Raw genomic sequence first — 23656 nt, 5'->3', positions numbered from 1 at the left:
AACTGGACTCAGCTTGTACTTTGTGACCTGTATTTTAAATTTAGTCCCTCAGCTGTTGTTTTTCACATACCCTCCATTTCTCGTACTTCTCTTTGAAGTTCTTGCCGGCATGTAAATAGTAAAACATGATTGTGAAAAATGAATGTGTTAGCGTGTATTCGTGTGTAGCCATGGGCCTCACAGCTTCATCAGAATCGCAGAGGCCTCATCTCGTCTCCTTTTTCCCCCCATACTGTTCATGCTCAGACATCGCTCATGCCCATATTGCATGATTGCACCGAAGGACCAGTATAATCAGCCATAATGCTTTACAGATGTTATGGGTGTTTTTAAAGCCAGCCCCAGGCAGCGATATATGAAAACCCATCTGTGTACGAATGTCAATGCATGTGAGTGTGCGTGTCTGTGTAGCTGTAAACCAAGGCATGATCGCAGTGAAGCACTATGAATTAAGGTCACATCTACACCTCAAGATGCATGATTTATGTTTCCCTGCCCTGCCCTGTCATTGACTAATCACCTGAACAGAAAGTAGCAGGTGCAAACTGATTTGCTGAAGCGCGATTTCACAGATGAGACGCTGCGAATTTGCTGTTAAACACGTCCAAGAAACAGCACTAAGCCAGCAATGACATGTAAATATGACAGTCCACATGATCTGAACAAGAGAAGACACCCATTTAAATCCCTGTAAGATCTGCCAGCACCCTTCCTAATCCACCCCCTAACATCTCCCATTGTGTCCAACATCTAATATCAACCATGAACCGCTGCTAAATGAAGACTGGTGGCATACCACAGCCAGGAATTTGCATGGACCGCCCGCTCTTGTGAAATAGGAAATGAAACATACGGAGGCTTGGAAGTGCTGTCAGATTCTGGATATTCCTGTGGTCTGGCGCTCAGGATCCTGTGGCCCGGGCCTTTAATTCCTAATGGTGGAGAAAGCCAAGCTCTGGTCACGACAGGAAATGCCTTCTAGGTGAAACATCCACCCAAAAAGCATTCATTCAGAAGTGTCAAATACACACGGTTTCCCTCTGAACTGGATTGGTGCTGCGGTAAACAGTGCTTTGTCATCGTGACCGTGTTCTTTTGCTGAGAACCCAGCCGGCTTCAGTGGTATTTAAAGGGAAATTCTTCTTTTCTACTTAAATGCCTCACAGCCAAAATTACAATTGAAGATTCTGTGGAAACTAGTCATTTGCACAACTCAAACACAGCAAAAGCCGGGAAGTAAACCAGCTAGCAAAGTGTAATCTGCCGGGCTTATGCTGCTCATTTCAATGCGTGAAAATACCAACAAGGTGTGAAACTTGTACAGTGTGTAATTTCCACTTCTCTGACAGTTTTGGCTAGATTTTACTGGAACTGTCAATCAGGACAGGTGTAGCAAAAAAAGAGATCAAAATCCTCTATGTGCATGACAAATGAGAAGGTTGCGGGTCTTATAAAGCAGAGCAGGTACGTTAACAAAATACAAACTGACAAGCGTTCAAGTTGCAGCAGAAATGCCTCCAATGCAAATATAATCATTGTTATTTATATTACGTCCGTAACAATTTGCAGAATATACCGACTCCAAAAATGTATTAGTGTTGGCAGCAGTTTTAACGGTTTGATGCATTTGCTTTAGTAAATAGAAATCGGCCATTATGAAGTAACTCCAAAATAAGGCTGAGATTCTGCAGTGACTTGACGGTGTTGATGCTGTCAAAGTGTGTGCGCGAGTGTGTGTGAGTGCAGCTGTGAAGGCGGCGGGGACGGTCGCAGGAGGGTTGAGCTAAGGAATGTCATAAGAAGCAAATGCACATTCATACAGAGAGACACACTCAGTCACTCTGCCTCAGTGTGCACTGTTGAAGCAAATTAAGGAAGCCTTGGCAGCCTTTTAATGGTCTGTCACAGTCTAACAGGTTTAGAGCGCTTACAATGGACCCAGGCACTAAGCCCGACAGCTCGCACTTAATTGTTCAGAACCTGCATGTGTGTGTGTGTGTGTGTGTGTGTGTGTGTGTGTGTGTGTGTGTGTGTGTGTGTGTGTGTGTGTGTGTGTGTGTGTGTACTGTTAGAGCCATTCTGTGCCTGTAACTAAAGTCAATGATTCTCATTATGAGGACAGATGAGATAGACACTTCCTGCCTGTCAGTCTGTCTGTCTGTCTGACTGATTCGATAAAATGACTACTCCAGCTGATACGCTATGATGAATGTGGCGCCAATATCGGTGTTTGGAACAGCGGTTTGACTGTTGTTTTGGAGAAAGCGATCCTAAACCTGTGATATTCATGCACGGTTTCATTCTCATTCAACAGAGTACAGGAAATTAATTGTGTCTCTCTTTTTCCACAAAAACAAACCCTGAAACTTAGCGATTTCAAATAAACCAACCTCAGACAGAGACAAAGACATGCAGGGCACAAAGCCATAAGTGGATTGAGTTATTGACTCAAGCAGCCAATAATAAATGAAAGAAAAAAAACATCTAGTGTCTCAATTTTCAAGTGGTGCCTGAAGAAATCAGCAAAACAAATAAAAGCAATTGTTTTTCAGTCTGTAACCCACACTCTATCAGCCAGCAAAATGATCAACCAAGGACCAGGTGGCCGTGCCTAAAAATCCACCCTAAATGGTTGGAGATTTTGAGCTGTGTGACCTAGAATATGTTTGACAATCTTCTTTTAATTAGGCCTTGAAGACACGACTCATTCCAACTGCTGTCCCGAGAGCTAAATTAATTACTGAGACAAAGCCCATTCTAGCTCATGGCAAAGATGAATCATTGCAGTATTTGGGGAATGAGCAATGCTCTTCATTCAAGGGCTGATGAAAGAGACTCAGACTCTAAAATGTAAGCTAATGTACTTCCTCACAAAGGCTCCATGAGGCTCCCTCAGTCACACCACATATCTGCAGTTTACATCTGCAACTGCTGCCTTGTTATTAGGAAATCAGGGCTATTCTTCTCTGGGATGGAAAATTTCTTAGAGGAACATGTCGCGAAAAGATAAGCAAGAATTTCAGAAAAGTAGATCTAAATCGGTTTCGTTCACAACATATTTATCCCCTCCCTAAACTCGCTCCCTTCCACATTATGTGCTTTACTTTCAGGGGTCCTACCATTTTCCTTTCTTTGTGGATTCACACAACTAATTTCAGCTCAGTTGCTTTGTGCAGGCCATCAGCCAGCGGACGCACCCTCAGCCTCTGCCAGCAATCAGGCCATTCATTCAGCTAAATGACAGTATCATCTGTCATCCTGTGTAAATGGGTGTTTGTGAGTTATGGCTAATTAAGCTAATCACAACACCAAGAGTTGTGCCAGAGCTCAGGCCACACAAAGACAGAGGGATGAAAAGGTGAGCTGGTGGGACGGAGAAATGTCACACCTACACCTGGTTAATATGTGAAAAAAGAATTGGTTAAAGGTGATAATTCCTCACTGAAGTCTTCAGTTGCATATTCTGTTCAGACATAAACAAATGAAGGCGCAATAATATAGTGAAATCCTACTTTTGTTTGCTTGTAAAAGAATATAGCAGAGCAGCGTTTTGCAACCAGCGATTTGCTGATTTCTCTCTTTCACTTTCTTTCTTGTTTGTTATTTCTGTCAATTCCCCTCTCTCTGATTATCGCCTATTCTCTCACACTCCTGCAACGTCTCTTTCTGTCTCTTCTCTGAATTTTAAGACCTTGTGAATCTGGAGATGAACACCCACAAGCAGGTTTGTATTGACTGAATGATTGGCCGGTGTGTGCTCGGCAAATCTAATGAGGCAACAATCAGAGTTTACTGGGGCGACACCTCCACATTAAACCGAGGGCTTCACAGGGATGTTCATGTTCCCAGATAAAAGATTGATAACCCACACAAATGTTTTCATTAGGGGAGGATAATACATCTTGTTATCTGCGCCTGATAAGAAAAGAAGCACCACAGAGGACATGTAAGGAAAACATGTTCCAACAGCTCTTGCAACAATTCCCCAGCAGTGGAGTATTTGTTATCCTACAGAAGAGGAAAGCCAGTCTTGTCCACTGCAGTACATGTGTAGGTGTGTGTGTGTCTCTATCTGTATGTTATGAAGAGAGATGAACTCTGCAGCAGTACATCGACGCAATGCGGGCTGGCCCTTGAGTTCAGGATTCATCCCCATTCTTTCCACACTATATCTTGTCACAACAACACTACAGGACCAAAGGGCTTCAGGTTATTTTTTTCTCCTCCAATAGAAGAACATTTTTGCCTGCGTGAACTTGGATTAACTTAAGTAAACTACATGGATGTAATTAGCCGAAGTAGACCACGCTGGTGATGCAGTTCCTTCCAATTCTACACAGTTAAATAGCTATTAAGTTACAACGAATGCAAAACCGTGATTCCCAAACACGGCTAACATGCAAAATAATGAAACACCAGCGCAACAGTGAGCAATATCTGGACAGGGCAGACTGACAGGATGATGAAGCAATGTTGTAAACATCTGGATTTTAAGTACTGTGGATATAATCTGTCAGAAATTAAACAGTTCGGGGTCAGACAGGGAAAAAAAAGTGTTTATACAAGCAAAGAAAATGACTGAGAACACATGGTCTTTTTCAACAATACCTCAGTAGCTTCGCTCACATAGAAGAACCGTGAGGACAGGTAGCTTTCCCACACACATCTTCAATTAAGATGTTGAATCAGTAGAAGTGAAATCAGTGTTGAAATGTTGAAATAATGTTGGATCCAAACCGTTAGCCAACCATCATCATCAGATTTCATTTCTTCCTGATTACCTCTTTAGCAATCCCAATTAAAGACCACCTCAAAAATCAAGCTTTAACTCGTTAGCATGTCCATACAGGGTTTTTTATAAGCTAGAAGACGTCATGAGCAAAATAAGCAGCCAGCTCCATTGATGAGCATTTCAACCCTCAACCTGTTGTGTACTGATGACCCCCAAAAACACGGATTCAGACCTTTGAGGTTTCATACAGTATGTCACAAACTGAACAAAGTGGTCCTGTAAACTTGCAGGGTGGGACTTTCTGCACCATTATTAACCACGCCTGACGTGTACGTCAGCGGGGTTACTGCATTTGCTTCGTTATCTGGCTGGCTGGGTAAGCATGTATGTGTGTGTGTATGTCCGTTCAGAAATCTCTGCAAGTGCTGAAGTCGGGATGATCAAACTTGGCATTGACGATCGGTCTAAGGTCCCCTGCTCAGTTGTGGAGTTACAGGTCAGCAGATCAAGGTCAAGGTCACAAGGGTCACTTAGCACATTTCTGGCATATTGCATGCATGGGCGTGGTTCTGCCATCTACTGAGGGCTTGTCTAGTTGTTCTTCAGAAACAGCTTCTGGTTCAAAAATGTATGGATGAATTACTCCAATGTAACAACTTGCTAGGGGCGTGGAGCAGATTTACAGCATCTGAACAAAGTTGTAGGCTAACTGACGAGTTGGACTGTTAGGCAGAAATAGACTATATTCACATAAAAACATACAAATATGCAACTTTGTTACACAGAGAGGAGTTTTTATTTTTACTTTAAACAGTGGGTAGATCAAGGGAAGGGAAGCACTTTTATGGAAGGACAATGTGGAGAATTGTTTGTATTCTGACTGTAACCTTCTGTAAAATAATACACAAAAAAACTCAAAAAGAAATCATTTGTCACAAACACATTAGCTTGCACCAATAATTTGCTTTCAAAGCAAGTTAGAAAGTTGTGAGGGCACAATCACTGAAGGATGAGACTCCATCTGGCTGAAATGAGTTTTTCAGAAGGTGAAACAGTTCTTCATCACTACAGACATTTTAAAACTTGCTCAAAAACAAATCTATTTTCTGACTAAACCCGACCTGCAACATTAAAGAATCTCAGATAAACAGAACACAGATAAAAACAATAAAGACGTTTTGCTTGAGTGGTTGTTTTTATGCACCGTAAAGCACCTACTTGAGGATATAATAAAACATTTCAAGTTATTATGACCAGAATAGTGATTGCTCGATGCGTTAAATAAGCTCAACAGCTAAACCTCCTTCTGTGTAGTGGGAGCTCAATTTACAATATCTGCACTTCACATGACAGTGTATGCCCACCATTATTGTTAGCACCGTAAATGGGCTGTGTCACACCAATTAGCAGAAAGAACCCGAACAAAATGTTTCCCTTTCTTTGCCATTGTGCTTGTGATCAATTCTCCATAGACCAGAAAATCTATAACGCGACACTTAGTCAAGGTTATAGAGTCTTACAGAGCAGCACATGTGGCTTTAAGTAAGGAATCCAATAACACCATGTGCAATTATTAGCTTGTCAGGTTTTATTATCTTAAAGTGGCTGAAGGTCGGTCCACTCGCCATGGCTGCTACCTAACCAGTTTAGCTGTTTGGTTAATAGTATACAGAGAGAAGATAAATTTAATGCGAGGTGAGATGCTGTATTTGTATTCTTCTCTTCTTCTATCGTCCTCTCTCTCGTTGCCCTGTCTGCCTTTTCCTTCTTTTTATCTCAGCTGCTTCCCTCTCTTGGTCTCTCCTGTTTATAGTTTCTTTTAGCACAAAAATTACACAAGATTTAGTGGATTGAAAGTCAATTCTACATTTTTGCAAAAGCCAAATTCCTATCATGGATTACTTTGAATTTCTATGATTCTGACTGCAGTGTAGCTCATCGATTCCAGTTGGTAAAGTTTTGTTTTTTTGTTTTGTTTTGTCGAGATAAAATCTTGATTTTGCATAAAATATATTATTAATAATAGTAAGAAAGTCTAATGACATACTAAACTGTGTCACAAGGTATATGTTTATGCATTTAGTACTTCTAATATTACAGTGGATTTCCCTGATTGCATACTATTGCATTAAGTAACATCATCAATGCAGTACTTTCACAGCGTGGTGTTAGTACTTTTTCATAAATAAAAAATCTAAGTATTTCCTCAAGCACTTCCCATCTCTGTCTACTATCAAGGTGAATCAATTTCAGAATTATTGTAATTCGTAAGAGAAGAAGTGATCCTGACTGTGCATCCCAGAATTTTATTGGTCCAAAACAATCAGTGAAGGTTCTGCCAAATAATGTTTTCAATGCGAAATTTTCTTTTCATTTCTATAACATTAAGACAGGACAAATTTCAATAAAGACTGAAAATATTCTTAAATGGTTTTCCAAATGCTGCATTGAGAACCTCTGTTATCATGTAACAATGGCATATCATGTCTAGAATGTGTTACCTCCACAGCATCTCTAAAACATCCTCAGAGCGCTGCAGGCGAAATGTTTCACCTTTGTTGATGGGTCACACTAAAGGAGCGTTTTATGAAAACACAGTCTGCTTTCGGAAGCCTTGAAAACACCTTGAAAATGCTTTTTGAATGCTGCTTTGAAAAATCCACCAAATATTTGCAGATTTTTTTTTATCGTAACTAACTTTTAACCGTCTAAGAACATTATTTGAAATGATAAATATCCTTAAAACATTGTTTGTACATTATACAACATGAATATAAAGTAATGGAAACTTTGCTGAACAACCATAATGGTGATATTAGTTCTTATGTGTCATGGTCACTATCTTCTAATAACATCCATGACCGTTTGTTTTTATTTGGAGTCATTTGTTCTTCTGGTATTTAGCCACAAACCAAATACAGATCTGACAATGTGGCTAATGGAGAAAACAGGAAATCATCATTAGATAGGGAAGAAAAGTGACATTAAATAGACATTTCACTGAACACCAAGAACCATTAGCCACATATTATCTTCATGGTGGCAATGGAGGATAAATCAGAAGATCGCTTAAGTTTATCTTCAAGTGTATATATTAATTAAATGTCAATCCGTCGAGCAGTTGTTGATCTATTTCAGCCTGAACCAGAGTAACAGCCTGACCAACAGTGTCCTGAAGACATTCTGCTAGGACGGCTAAAAGCAAACCCTGAAGATAACAAAGAGCCAGGATACGTTTTGTGTGTTTTTCAATACATCATCAAAACCAAAGTCTCTATTGTCAAAGCCTTTTTCTCTGCACTACTAACCAACCACCTCATCTGGATCCCTATGGTGTCTGCACAGTGTGAGGATGTCATACTTCCTAAACTTGAAAATACACTGGCAGCGAACATAATCCAGACAGCAATTATGCTGCCACAAAAAAGTACTGCATTTGGCAAGGCAAATTCGCAGTTTATAAAAGTGTTCTGTAAGAGTTAGTAATGCATATTCACAGGAAATAACACCATCTATCTCTTTGACTCTCTTTCTAGTCACATCTCCTGACTTCTACACGACTTTCTCCGCTGCACTCTTTTGTCATACCATCTTCCCCCCTGAGGGATCTTCATCCCACCATATTAAAAGTGGAAATGTATCCGCTTCCATTGTAATTACAAACCCACTGGAGGCAAAGCTTCTTGATCTCTGCTGGATCCTTACTTGCCTTTCTTTTTTCCGTTATTTACTCACCTCTCTCAGCCGAGAGGACAGACACATGCTGAGCTATCAGTTCTGTTTTTCTTCCCCTTTCTGTTGGGCATTTTTTTTCGCATCTAATATGCCTGAAATTACAATAGCATTTAGGAAAGCAATAAAAATGATGAAGTAAACGGAGAGGGTGTTTGAGGGAGAGATTGCAAAAAGAGAGGGGGGGAGCGTTTGTTTGTGAACTGTGGGATTTCTGCTCCATATACAGTACCGTGTATGTTGCATATGAAAAGCTGTAAAAATGTAGAAAGCAGGCTTAAAAGCTGGAACCGTGCCTATGTTTACGGTTAATGTCTGGATTAGCCATCTCTAGGCGCTGCGAATCCTCCTCCAGGCCAGAGTGTTGACTCGTAACAGCACCGGACGAAAGGCATGATAGTGGGGGAGAAATTGCTTTCTGCAGGGACAAAATGAAAACTGCAGAAGAAAACAACCGTCCCTGCTGTCCCATGAAAACAGGCCAGTTAAAGCCAGCTTAGTCTGCAATGGTTTCAGAGTGGAGGGTCAAGAGGAGGGCAGGAGTTTGATGACCCTGTTGTGATCTGCAACCAAGACCATGTTAGGTTGGTGCTGCGATGAGGGTGGTTTACCAGCGCCACGCAACAATAAAAAAAACAAACAGTGTAACAATGTAGAGATGTAGAGAGAGAAAAACAAGAAAGGGGTGTGACTGTTGTGAATTTGCGCATTATTTCCAGAACATGTTTTCTGTTACAAATCCTTTGAGGGACTTCTTTTCTTGTCTGGAGGCAGCGTCTATTTCCTGGAATTATCCAAACAATTTCTAATTACAATCAGGCAACTCACATGTCTCATATGTCTGAATGTGATCATAGAATATGTGACAATAGCAGCTTTCTGATTCTACAGGTGGCTCTTCGGGTGGAGGGAAGGCTTTAAAATGCTCCACAAAGCATCAGCACTACTTTGCGCTTATTGCCACTCAGAAAACCAATGACCGTGTTTAGTCTGAGGGGGACGAAAGCGGCGAAAAGAATTGAAACACTGCGTGTGGACGTTCATGACAATGACTGTGCTCCCTGGGGTGGATGTGGCAGCGAAAACGGAAAGCTCCACAATGTTCCCAAAAACTTGCGAGACATGTGACAGAGCGCCACCACAACTACAACCACAGCCGCAGCATTTATGTCTGTCTTGTGGAATGCTCTCTGTTTTCGCTTCCTGTTTGTGCACAACACTGGTTTAAAAACAACAGAGCAGCTCTTTGCCGTAGGTGGTGGAGGTATGAGCGATGACAGTGGTAACGCTGGTGTTTGTTAGCGACGGTGACAACTGTGTAAAACAAGCGAAAACAGTGATTATGAGTGCAATGCCGTAGAAAAAAACGATGCAGACGCAGCAGCTCGGGCACTCAAAGAAAAATGCTCCTCCTGCTTTTAAAACAAATGAATGAATGTGTCCCTTAGTATCACAGGAATAACATAAAAGCAATGCTCTGTGCAACCAGGAGCCAACGTGCAGTGATGATTATCATATCTAAATCCAATCCAATTTCTCCACTCGATGCATGCAGGCGCTTCAGGGAGTCTCAACATGTTGGCAAATAGGCAGCTGGGAATTTAAGTGGCGCGTATGTAAGATGAGAGAATATCAGAGTGTCGTAATGGAAAATAAGAGCGAATGAGAGAAAGATTTGGTGTGAAGCCTTGTAAATACATTTATTACAGGAAGAAATGCAGAGAAATAAAAACCTGCCAAATCTTTGTTTCCAGCTCTGTGACTGTGACAGCAACAAGACGATAATAAAATTCCTGCCTTAGTTCCAGTCACACCCCGAACGTTACATTAGAAAACCAGATAGCACCAATAAAGTCAAATCAGACGGATTGCAGAGCAGCAATTAATTCCAAGGATAATGACAAGGGAAGCCATCCAAAAGTGTCTCTACCTCAATTAGTCTCTCATTGCACTGTCGATGCAGAGGATGGATGAAAGAAAAACAAATTAAGTTGCAGAAAAGAGAGAGAGAAAGAGGGTCATAGGAGGAGATAAAGCTGGGGGAAGGAGGGGGAAGGAGAAATCACGAGAGGAAGTTGTGTACATGATGTCGGCTTGAAAGGAGAAGAGGGAAAGATTAAAAGGGAAAATATAGAAAATGAAGGTGTGGGAGGAGGGGGAGAAGGAGAATCTGCTAAGAGCTTCCCTCATGATAATTGCAAATAATGAACACCAGCGAGGAAGACAGTGACAGGAAGCAACAGACGAGCTAGAAATAACAGCGAGACAAAAGGCAAACAAGAAATCTGCTGTACTCACAGCTGCATGGGCCGGGCAGTAGGCGTAGCTTGTGTGCGTGGACTGAGGGTGGTGATGGGGGTGCTGTTGGTGGGAGATATAATGCTGCAGACTTGTACGGGTGAAGGAAGGGCCGCTCAGGGCGCCTTGACCGCCGCTGCTACCTGTGGTCCAACCGGAGCCGAGGCTTGGACTCATGGCCGCCGTCTTGCTGCTGTGGTAGCCTCTCACTGCTGCACTGGGCTGGAAGGGGAACGGAAAAAGGGAACAAGAGGTTGACAAAGAGAGATAAGAAAGATGTGAGCGTGGGTGAGAGACGGAATGACAGAGAAACCGTGAGGAAACGCAAAGATGAATATTGCTGTCATAGAACATGACTATCACGACTGCGAGCCACCTCCTCCCCGAGTCTGCAAGGGGCAAGCGCTGACAACTGACTGCCCACTCGCTGACCTGCATGAAAGGAGAAAGCAGGACGTGGTGTTGATCTAAAATCTCCATGCCAGACCATCGAGATTGTTCTCACACTTTCTTTTCACGCTAACTCACTTTCTCTCCTCCCGCTCTCTCTTTCAGAGCGCCAGATGTTGTGAAACCCCCCTTCTGTCACGGTTGAGATGTGTTCTTGCTGAAAAAGCGCTGATTGGTTTGATAAGATGCTTGGATTACAGGCTGGCAACGGGCTTCCCAGTGTGCCATTATGTATTGGGTATCAACAGGGTCCAAGAAACACAGGGCTGAATCTGCTGACAGTCTGGCTTATGCTTCTCTGAGACGGGTTACCTTGGCTGGCTGTCATGGTCACTGGAGCACAGAGAAAACACAGGACACACAGGGCACAAATGCCGATCCGTGGCATTTTAACAAGACCTGGGGCAAATACGGCACTATTTGCAAACTCTGGTCAGCAACACCACTTTGAGTTGTGTTTTTTTTTTAACGTGCATTACATTTTGAAACAGCAGGTGTTACTGCATCAGGTGAATTCAGTTTGTCAGTTGCAGAAAAAGCACAATTGTTTTCCAAAGCAACCATGCACCTTAAAACTGTGTTATTTTAAACTTTTATTGGTTCATTGTTCTGTGTAAAAAGCTAAACACATATTCACATACACACGTGGACAAAATTGTTGGTACCCCTCAGTTAAAGAAGGAAAAACCCACAATTCTCACTGAAATCACTTGAAACTCACAAAAGTAACAATAAATAAAAATTTATTGAAAATTAAATAATCAAAATCAGCCATCACTTTTGAATTGTTGATTAACATAATTATTTAAAAAAACAAACTAATGAAATAGGCCTGGACAAAAATGATGGTACCCATAACTTAATATTTTGTTGCACAACCTTTTGAGGCAATCACTGCAATTAAACGATTTCTGTATTTGTCAATGAGCGTTCTGCAGCTGTCAACAGGTATTTTGGCCCACTCCTCATGAGCAAACAGCTCCAGTTGTCTCAGGTTTGATGGGATTCAGATCTGGGCTCATAGAAGGCCACTTTAGAATAGTCCAACGCTTTTCTCTCAGCCATTCTTGGGTGTTTTTGGCTGTGTGTTTTGGATCGTTGTCCTGTTGGAAGACCCATGACCTGCGACTGAGACCAAGCTTTCTGACACTAGGCAGCACATTTCTCTCCAGAATGCCTTGATAGTCTTCAGATTTCATCGTACCTTGCACACTTTCAAGACACCCTGTGCCAGATGCAGCAAAGCAGCCCCAAAACATTACTGAGCCTCCTCCATGTTTCACCGTAGGGACAGTGTTCTTTTCTTCGTATGCTTGGTTTTTGAGTCTATGAACATAGAGTTGATGTGCCTTACCAAAAAGCTCCAGTTTGGTCTCATCTGTCCAAAGGACATTCTCCCAGAAGCTTTGTGGCTTGTCAACATGCATTTTTGCAAATTCCAGTCTCGCTTTTTTATGAGTTTTTTTCAGCAGTGGTGTCCTCCTTGGTCGTCTCCCATGAAGTCCACTTTGGCTCAAACAATGACGAATGGTGCGATCTGACACTGATGTACCTTGGCCTTGGAGTTCACCTTTAATTTCTTTGGAGGTTGCTCTGGGCTCTTTGGATACAATTCCAACGATCCGTCTCTTCAATTTGTCATCAATTTTCCTCTTGCGGCCACGTCCAGGGAGGTTGGCTACTGTCCCGTGGGTCTTGAACTTCTGAATAATATGAGCCACTGTTGTCACAGGAACTTCAAGCTGTTTAGAGATGGTCTTATAGCCTTTACCTTTAAGATGTTTGTCTATAATTTTGTTTCGGATGTCCTGGGACAATTCTCTCCTTCGCTTTCTGTTGTCCATGTTCAGTGTGGTACACACCTTTTCACCAAACAGCAGGGTGACTAATTGTCTCCCTTTAAATAGGCAGACTGACTGATTATGAGTTTGGAAACACCTGTGATGTCAATTAAATGACACACCTGAGTTAATCATGTCACTCTGGTCAAATAGTTTTCAATCTTTTATAGAGGTACCATCATTTTTGTCCAGGCCTGTTTCATTAGTTTGTTTTTTTTAAATAATTATGTTAATCAACAATTCAAAAGTAATGGCTGTTTTTGATTATTTAATTTTCAATAAATTTTTATTTATTGTTACTTTTGTGAGTTTCAAGTGATTTCAGTGAGAATTGTGGGTTTTTCCTTCTTTAACTGAGGGGTACCAACAATTTTGTCCACGTGTGTAACTGAATGGCCTCTTTCACTCCTCTCTCTCTTGTGTTCATCTAGAGCGACCCACTCTGAACAGAGGGGGAGGCCTCAGACACCATCTCTCAGCAACATACAAAGCTGCCTTAAGAACTCTCCCCAGAAGATTTAACCACTCTTCACACCTTTCCTCAGGTGAGCCCAACGACTCACATGATGATGAGTCGTAGGTAGGAGGCTACTCAGTGGGCCGTTAAATCAACAACTCTCATCAGGCCCCCTATTAGCATATTAATACCTCTTTGGGGTCTGCACAGTGGGGTAGTGGTTCGCAATTTCACCTTGCAGCAAGAAGATCCCCGGTTCAAATCCCGGCCTGGGCCTGGGATCTTTCTGCATGGAGTTTGCATGTTCTCCCTGTGCATGCGTGGGTTTTCTCCGGGTACTCCGCCTTCCTCCCACAGTCCAAAAATATGCTGAGGTTAATTGATTATTCTAAATTGACCGTAGGTGTGAATGTGAGTGCGATTGTTTGTCTGTATATGTAGCCCTGTGACAGACTGGTGACCTGTCCTTGCCTGGAAAATCCAGACTGACTTTATTTATGTATTAATATAAATACAAATAAAGGCAGTCTGGAATTGTGATGACAGGAGACGATTTCAAAAAGGAGGGGCTAACGAATGCAGCTTGAACGAGAAAGAACCAATCAGCGTAACACGGATGTGACGCACAAACAAATCGACCTTGAAGTCCATGTAGTCCAAACAATAATGGCATGCAGCCGAGAAAGTGTCGCGGTGAATGATTACTGCCGTTTTTGTCACAAAAATCTGCGAATACATGGGGTACTCTCAAGTACAACACTTATTTTTGAAAAGGCTTCGCAACAAAAGACTCCTTCCGAACGATTAGCGGTGTTAGGAATAACTTTAAATCGGAGCCAAACCAAGTCGGTGCGTATGTGTAAAAGTTGCTTAAATTTACTCACACGTTTGGAACGGGATTTTCCTCTGTACAAACAATGGCAAGAAGGCGAAAGTAACGAGCCATCCACTGCCTCCTCATCGTCGGAAACGTCAAGTGAAAAGAGGCAACGACTAACGCCCAATGCCAAACTGACTCTCCTGTATCTCCTAACATGGAGATAGGAGATTACATGGAGACTCAGTTTGGATTTTCCAAGCTAGACCTGTCCAGGGTGTCCCCTGCCTTCGCCCGAGTCAGCTGGGATAGGCTCCAGCGCCCCCCGCGACCCTATCGAGGATAAAGCGGTGTATAGAGAATGGATGGATGGATGGATGAATAGCTCATTGGGATTCAACACCTGCTGTTGAAAAAAATTCTTTAGTCTTTTACCACCTTGCTTATAGTAGATACCATCAGCCTTAGCCCCACCTTCACCTTTAGTGGTTAAATACCTGGGACTCTCCAAACTAGTTTTAGAACTTGAAGACGCTGCTCTGATGAGAGGCGAAACGTCTTCAAGATCACAAGAATAAGTCCAGTTGCCTGAACTAAACCCTTCACCTTAAGATGACCTGGACTACTGACAACCTTCACATACAGTACATATACACACACACAGCGACACAGTATATTGTAGATATATCCACAAACATGGCCGTTTAATGGAAGGACAACAATGAAATATACTTATAAAACAACTATATCTAATCCAGTTAGCTTTTCTGGCACTCACCACTAAAAATGAGTCACACTGTTACAGTAAAACTCAGTAAAAACGCAAATCTTGCCAAGTATTCTGCAACAATTTGTATTGCTGACACATTGAACAGAAAACTAACAGTTTGGTCATCAATCCTTAGTGTCACTGTTTTTTAAAGCAGACGTATTTAACAGTGGTTCATACAAACACCTGCAAACAATTTCTCAGTAGTGACAGTTTTTCCTTTTTTTTTTTTGCACTGTCATAGAAAATGAAACCTTTTGGGCTTTGAACTGTAAGTTGGCAGCGAGATCTGAAAACTTGTTCCAGACATTTTGAATACATTAAACTGTAGATAAAATAATTAGAATTTGTTCAGCAATGAAAATCATCATTGGTTGCTGCATACAATACTGCCACTACCATTAGTATAATAAACAGAGATCCTAAAGAATTTCTAAAAAAAAACTTTTTCTTAACTACTGATTGGGTTTTATTAGATTACTCTTTCTGCTCTGATGTAGGTTCTGCTCCCTCAGAGAAAATGCATGAAATATGAGGTAATCTTAGGACCATTTGCCATAATTAAATTTATATGTGCGAATAGTGTGCAGAGAAGAAACAAACCACCTTGAATGAAGCACAACTGTACGTCACTAGCAAGCATTAGCGGTCGCCTTTAGCCCCTGTTGAATTTTCACTGAGGTCAGAAGCCATCCCACACAGGGGTTACTGGAAGAGAGCGATGGCAGCAATATAGACTCACAGCTGTGCTTAGAAAGCTTGCCAGTCCCATATTCTTCATCACTAAAGAACCGGAGGGGAAAGACGTGAGCCAAAGTTCAGCCTAATACATGCAACGTATAATGACAGGTTTAGGGTTCATGTTAATATAAAACAGGAGGAGTTTGTTTCCCCCCCAAAGCAGGATGAATGCATTCTACACTGCAGCGAGCGTAGATTCCACTGTGAAAAAAGCGAGCCACTAGTGTAATAAAATAGTAAGTTGTGGGAAAACACAGACAAATATGTGAAGCACCGATTTTGAATCACCGGGTTTTAAACCGTGTCAAAAAGGGAAACTTCAGCTGGAAAAAAAATAGGTCTGCTTTCTTTTTCTGCTTATAACAAACACACCGAGATGTTCTTTTCTCTCGGGGCGTAAATGAAAGGCTTAGTCATAGGGTGAAATTTTGAGAACTGTGTGTGGGCAGGATATATTGTACTAACAACACATCAGCATTTAGAGCTGTATCTCACCGATGCGAGTTATCGAGCGCTATAGAGATATACCGCCACTGTAAAAGCCAGAGGGGAATGATAGCCCCAAGTACGGTACATTAAGCTGCACGGCCACAGACACTGTTTAAATGCAAGTATTCACCAGTTCATAGAGTTTAAGTGCCGCCCCAAGTCATGCAACAACCTCCAGTGGCCTTATAAATGAGGGTCTTTCAGCCAAAGAGGAGGCGTTTACAACTAATCCGTCTATGCAGAGGTTTTTCTTTTTGTTAAAGACATTTTCTGATGGGAGCGTTAAATTTTAAATATGTTTCATGCACGTAAGCTCTATGAAATAACAGTAACTGATGAAGATGTTTTAGGGTTGCATGAGTGATTTTCATCTTTTATTTCACAGGGCAGGGCTGTGTTTTAACAAAAGGCTGAGATCTGAGGGTCTTGCCATTCCTTGCCTAGAATGTCTGACTGGTCCCACGACTGGGTTTTATGTCACAGTCTTTCAGCAGCTCGTCAGAAAGCTGCAGTCCGCCCATATTTCTCCGTTTTATGAAAGGATCTGGTTACGTTATTTTTCCTCCTTTAAGGGGAGTGTTTTACCTTCTTGGCAAACAGACATGTGTATGCTGGCTGGTGTGTTTGCATGTTCATTCAAGTGCTAATATACAGACGGGTGACAAAGTAAGGGAAAAACCAGAACCCTTGACCCCTTCAGTGAGGTGATTTTACGCCGTCATGGTTTGGGTCCACTTGTCCCTTTAGAGGGAAGGTTCACTGCAAACCAAAGTTGTTGAGGGATCATGAGACATTTCTCTACTGATGGAAATGGTCTCTTCCAGGATGACAGTGCCTCCATATATATAGGGCATGAAGGGTCACTAAATGGTGTTTTGAGAGTGACAATTCGATTAATTCGCCTTTTAAAAACCTGACGAAAATTTGACAAATCGTAAAATCGAGGCGAGCTTAAATATATAATACAGATTCTTCTTCTGCCTTTCGTGACTTGTGCACTGGCGTTTGCTTCCACCTCTCATCTCCTCCCGCCAAAACGCTCACACCCCCGTCATGGCGGACAGAACAGCAGACGAAGAGTTGGTCTTGAGAAAAGGGCCTCATGTTACATCGATTATATGGAAGTGGTTCGGCTTTGACAAGACTGACACAGAGCAAACTACAGTCATGTGCAAGGTTTGCAAAAGTACTGTGAAAACGAAGAGTAGCAGCACAACTAACCTCTTTCAGCACCTCCGGCAGAGGCATCCTAAAGAATGGGAAAAGTGCTGGCAGCTACGGGAGTGCGGCATGGCTAGCATTAGCCATAGCAAACAGACCGCAAAGAAACAACAAAAATCCATTAAAATCATAATCGTCCAAGATGACTAAAAAAAATAAATCGAGATTTCATTTTTTGGCCATATTGCCCAGCCCTACCTGAAGCCTTTCTGTAAGAATGCAATAGCCCAACACGTACTAAGGCAGTTTACGCTACTTTTCCTTTAATTTGTCACTTTTCTGTATCTGTACTCTCATAGAATTGTAAAGCAAATTTGAAGGCAACTTTTGAAATGTCGCAAAAATGTTTAACTCTCTTTAACAACTTCTTCAGAGTGAATAAACTAGGTGATGTAGTGTTGTCAGAATGTGACGCTACAGGTTACATTAATTACTGCTGTGATTAACAGAGTAGAAGAAGCTGGAAACAAAATCAGTTTGCCAGTTCGAAAACCTCAGAGAATAACATGAAACAAACCAAATCTTGGCCATCTATGAAAGAAAAATGCAGTGAGGTCTTCAGGAATTATTTCCAATCTGATTATTCTGTCAGGTCAGCTGCTGTTGGCCGTGTTTCTGCTGCCCACAGAAGAAAACATGAGAAAAGCAGAAATAGTTGATTAGTCAAGAGAATTTAATGTTCACTATACCAGAATTTAATCTGAACAAGTGTTTTATATTCGATGAAGCACAATAATTAAAAAAAAAAAATTAAGACCGCCTGTGCGAGCAAAAAACTTATTTGTGAAACTTGGCAAGTCAGTTTTTGGAATCCAAAATCTGTTTTGGAAACACAATTTATTTGTCCTTTTTCAATGTATTCCTCTCTTTTGATTGACTACAAAACAGCAAATCAACATGAACAATGACCGTCCTCTAAAATGCAACGGCTCCACAAAGTATTTACGTGAGTGTTTACAGAACTATCCCTGCACCTTTTCATTCACTCCATCCGTAAATAACCTTTGTGTGCATTGCCGTGCACATGTAACATATGTTGACTGAGAAGAAGCGCAAACTCAAAAATCACTATTTTAACAATCAGTATTGGATCAGTAAAATAAAATCCACAATTAACTGTATGCAAATCCATTATTTATGAACGCTACCTCAATTTCACTCTCATTTTATCTGATCTGAGAGTTAAGCTTCACTTAAATCCCACTATTTGTAATTCTGGTTTGTGTTTCATGAAAGCAAAATTCCTGAGCTGCTGCCTCTGACTAACATTTAAATTCTGAGACACTTGACATTTGGTGTTAAATCACAAAAGGGGGTTTGTATTGAACAATTTCTAAAGATATCCAGGCTAAAGGAGCATCCAGTCAGACTCTATAAATGTATCCTGAAACCTGCAAAAAAAAAAAAAACAACCTCCACAGCCTGCTCACATAATAGTATCTCTTCCAGCATGTTAACCTTAGATCATAACACACAGAGGGATGTGCATTTTTTATTTCTTGGATACAAGATCCTCATTTGACTTAACAGACAGGAAAAAAACGAACTACTTCAGCAAGCCAAGATGAGATCAGCATCATTTATTTGTGAAAATCCAAGTCAAGTCAGAACAATGCTTCACCCTCAGCCATGACAAAGTGAGTGGACGTTGTGACTCCATTAATACGCTGAGATGAACCAGAGCGTAGCACCTCTCCTGAGTCCATTTCTCTCTGGTTAAGTGATTTCCTCCCCTCTCTTCTCTCTTCCTGGTGACACATGCATGCTTAAGGGTGTCAGGGGATGGACCTTTGTGAATTACAAAACTCTGCTGTCTCCCGCTTCTCTTTATATAATGTGCTGCACTCCAAAGTATCGCTCCGTGGGTCAAAATCTATTCAATTCGGTCAGCACAAAAGGTTGTTTTTCTTGTCCTTCTGTCATATTTTTTATTCAGACAAAGCATGCATATATGTAACTATTAAATAAACTAGATAACTAGACAGAAAGTCTGCACTTTGAATACAGTAAATGAAACATAAACTGGTTTTGGTGATGATCACAGCTCCAAGTCCTCGGAGATGGAAGTTTGATTGGCCCTTTTTTATGGTTCCTGAAGCACAAAGAAGAAAGTCGCTGCCTCCTCATTCACAGGAGTCATTTCTCTATGAACATTGTGTGACCCCATAACTATGATGAAACTTCCCCTCTGAGGAATAATATGGCCATTCTGAACTGTTCCTGGCTTTCCAGGAAATATTTCCACCATGAAATCTATAACACAATAGAACAAAAACAAGCTCCGGTAAGGTGCTGAGGAAGTAAGCTGTGGCCTATTGCCGAGACATGAGATTGCTTTTGTAGTACAGAAAGTTTAACAGGAATACATGGTATATTGACTTTCTTGCAGGATGAATCAAGCAATCTAAGGCTACAGACTTGCTTTTGTTATTTTTCCCTTACATGTTATCTAATTTCTTCTAACATGCAACCTCTATCTCAAGGTTTAACACTGCATTATGACAAATAATCTCATGTCAGAGCCTTTTCTCCTTTCCTTATGTATTAAATAACGCTTTATTGTGATTATCTGATCATCCAGAAGGCGTTGTGCCCCACAGCTATTGCAAAGCAGAAATGGCGATTTCCCACAGCACAGATCCAAATCAGAATGTCCTGGTTTCCTGTTGGCCTCACTGTGCTTTATCTTGGCTCTGTGCTTGTTTTCAAAAAGCCTGGAGTGCTGCCAAAGGGGCTGCTTTCCTCATGTCATCTCCATATTTCTACTTTGCATAGAGCCCGAGCAGAATAACTGGCCATGACTCTGGCACAGTCTTGAACAAAAATGAGGTCTTGACAACAAACAACTACGCATCCAGGTGCCAAAGCTTTTCTGCAATGAATGGTAAAATGAATGGATGAGAGAGGCTCAGGGACAATGAAAGTCAACCCAGATGGCATTAGTTAGGGGATATTGTTTTCTAGTGGGCCCTCCATGCCTGCTTGCTCCGTTTGGCCGGCTATGAAAGAGACGCAGCTTTCCTTTGGCATCTCTGATGACCGACTTCCTGGAAGCTGTGTTGCGTGAAATGGCCTCTTCTGTACGAGTCGATCTCCTTAGCCATCCTCATCCCTTCACACAAGTCAGCTTCCTGCTGCCAAACACGCAGGCTTTGACTGTGACTCCTGGCAAAACGTCGACGGAGGTTAGACAGGCTCTGTGGATCACAGGTAGCTGCAGCGAGTACAATCAGACACGGCACCCCGGTTCACCCACCCTCCTTCTTTCTGCAAAACTTGAGGACCAGGATCAAGTGTAACCAAGGCAACGCTAGTGGCAGGGCATGTGTGGATTTTGGCACGTGGGAAGTCTGACAGGTTTCGGGCTGTGCAGTTCAGAAAAATGAGGCGAGCGAGAAGTTGCCCCTGGGGCCTTCACGATCACTTGCACCGGGGCAAAGAGGGCTGCCAGGGCCAATACCACACACTCTGTCACTGCCGCCGCCGCTTTCTCCCTCTTTTTCTCTCCACTGCTTCTAATAACGCACTGAGAAAACATTTCTATGATCTAAGAAGGTAGTCTTGAGGGACAGGGAGTAGGTGGTAACCAAGGCAACTGGGTCAAAGGGTGACATTACACCCCGGATGGCTGACAGCCACTTATACAAGCATTACAATACTGTTCTTGGGGTCCACTGTGCTGCGTTTGAAATGTGGATACTGTATAGGTTTCTGCACTGACCTGTAAAATCTATATTGACTGGAGTTCCCATACAAACTATTGTGGAAAACTGGGCTCTTGTCTCGAGGGATGAAATGCATTCACAGTGTAGCCCTCCTCCTGCACTGGTATTACGTGACACAATGCATCGCTTAGCATTCTAGCTTTAAGTACACAGCGTTTATTTCTCACAGAAGCCTGTTTTTATACTGCTTACAATGTTTTGAGGAGCTGAAAGAAAGGAATGGAAAGTGGAGATACACAGGGGGCACACAGAGAGACAAAAAAGAAGAAAGAGGACAGAAGCAAAGATATTTACTGAATGAGTCTTTGACCTCTGAGGATCTCTGACGAACAATAACATGACCCCTCCACACTTGGAGCTCCAAGTAAACCTCACAGTATTCTGTGCCTGTTATCCGTCTCCCCAAATATTTTCCTTGGCCTGACACATGTTTATGCTCTGATGAACTTTGAGCTGGTTGCTGCTGTGAAGCGGATGTGCAGCCCGAAATTTGCATCTTGACATCCTATGGCAAGAAAATTGAAAGACATGGGGGGTGATCAGGCTTTATAACAGACATTATTGTTAGTCTTTAGTGAAGTGTTCAGATATCGATAACACCGACAGCAGGGAAACAGATGCCCAGACTACACAGGGCTCCTTTTCCCACCACCTTCCTTTGAGCTCCCACTATGCTTGGACTAACAAGACGAGGCAGCATTCACCCCCTCAGTGGAGAGGGGGGATAAACATTTACACAGGGGTACTTCAGGAAGAAATGAAGGTCTAGTGCTGCAGGGCTGGTGGAAGGAAGGATTAGACAGTTCTGACATGCCAATTCATCAGTTTGATCTGAATCAGTGGACAATCAATCAAATCAACAATCAGGTGAGTCATTTTGAGGCCATTTTGTTGCCGTTTTTCTGCTGTAAATTAAAGTGATGCTTTTCTCGATTAGACAACCAGTTGTGTGGTCTATAAAAGGTCAGAAAATGATGAAAAAAGTCCATGTGCTTCCCACAGTCAAAGATGAAGTAGAAAAGTGTTTGGTGTTGCAGACAACCACAAAGTAGTCGGTTCACTTTTACAGGGGAGTGAAGAAACCAGAAAATACTCAAATTAATGAACCTGCAATCAAATAATTTTCAACAAATGACTCAAACGATTAATGGATTATCAAAATACGTTGCCTCCTGATTTAAGAGTTGACAACTAATTGAACAATTGATTAGCCTTTGCAGCTCTAGACATACGTAGAGGTTTTCATTAGGCTTCTTGGGTAATAGTAACCAAGCAAGTAGGGTAAGTAATTTTTACTCTAACTGGGACAGAATAGGTCTTGCATGTCTGCGTTAATTTGTTCGATATTTAGGCAGATTCAAGAGGTTGAAGTGTGCAGTACAAAAAAAACTTTTAGAAAAAACAGTATCTGTCATTGTAACAAGTGCTCCTCAACAACATAGGAATAATGTTAAAGCAACTAAGCCTTAAAGCTAGTATAGGAACTCTGACAGGAGCAAAGGAGGGAGTTTGGAGGTAATACCACACAGTGACAAAGTCTGTGCAGTGAGGAGGTTGCAGAAGATGGATGGGTCAACAAAACATCCAGCATTTAACACAAGAAACCACTGTTTATTTCCCATTTCCAAACTCACTAAAGGTTTATTTCAAGCCTGATCAAGATCACTCCTTACCTTTATGTGACTATGATCTTTCGCTGTGCTGTGTTGGAGCATGAACTTTACCAAAATCATACGCTGTCATATCAGAACACAGATTTATTAACCATTTTGACACACGACGTCCTGCAGATTGGACCGTTTGATCAGAAAACGTTTCTGCTGCTCAAGGGCAAATGTCAGTGGCAAATTATATGGTTAATAAGGAGGATTTTGGGGGGAAGTAACACATGCTGCAACTGTTTGGTTTTGTTACTGTGTTCTCCTGTTTGAACCTGCTGGGGTCGCCCACTCTTTATGCTAATTCTGTTATATGTGCATCAATTCAACATTAGGTTTTAGTAGGTTTTCTACAAGTTAGAAACAGATCTCAGCTTACCTAAAAGTCTCTACAGAGAAAATGTCACCTAAAGCACCACCTTGTACTTGTGGAAACTGTAGGAAGCTTTGAGTTAGTTATATAGACTAAACTTAATCGGATAAATTAATAAGATGCATTGAGGATTACCTTTATTTTTTGTACAGTGATGGATTAAACCATCGAAAGGTATTTTATGGATTCATCCTCATTGCTACAATATTTCGGTTTCAGTAACTTAAACACACAAAAAAAACAAACAAACATAAAAACGTTGCCCTGAAAAGCTAAGAATGCCAAATATATGTATTAAATTACAGGATTTCAGGATATAATGCACAGTACTTCAACATGTTAACAGCAGCATA

General features: G+C 41.6%; 1 protein-coding gene across 3 annotated transcripts in view; it reads right to left on the bottom strand.

The window, feature by feature from the left end:
- rbms3 (RNA binding motif, single stranded interacting protein) overlaps nucleotides 1–23656 on the bottom strand; it is a 314380-nt gene that overhangs the window by 233138 nt on the left and 57586 nt on the right. For all 3 annotated transcript variants that reach the window (XM_051955312.1, XM_051955307.1, XM_022198395.2), the window contains exon 3: nucleotides 10763–10984. In XM_051955312.1, coding sequence (XP_051811272.1) covers nucleotides 10763–10984 — 222 coding nt within the window. The remainder of the gene's footprint in view (nucleotides 1–10762; nucleotides 10985–23656) is intronic.

The sequence above is a fragment of the Acanthochromis polyacanthus genome, chromosome 11, assembly GCF_021347895.1.
Source record: "Acanthochromis polyacanthus isolate Apoly-LR-REF ecotype Palm Island chromosome 11, KAUST_Apoly_ChrSc, whole genome shotgun sequence".
Lineage (NCBI taxonomy): Eukaryota > Metazoa > Chordata > Actinopteri > Pomacentridae > Acanthochromis > Acanthochromis polyacanthus.
Note: the sequence above shows the minus strand (reverse complement) of the source record. Positions and strands in the feature narration are given on the sequence as shown.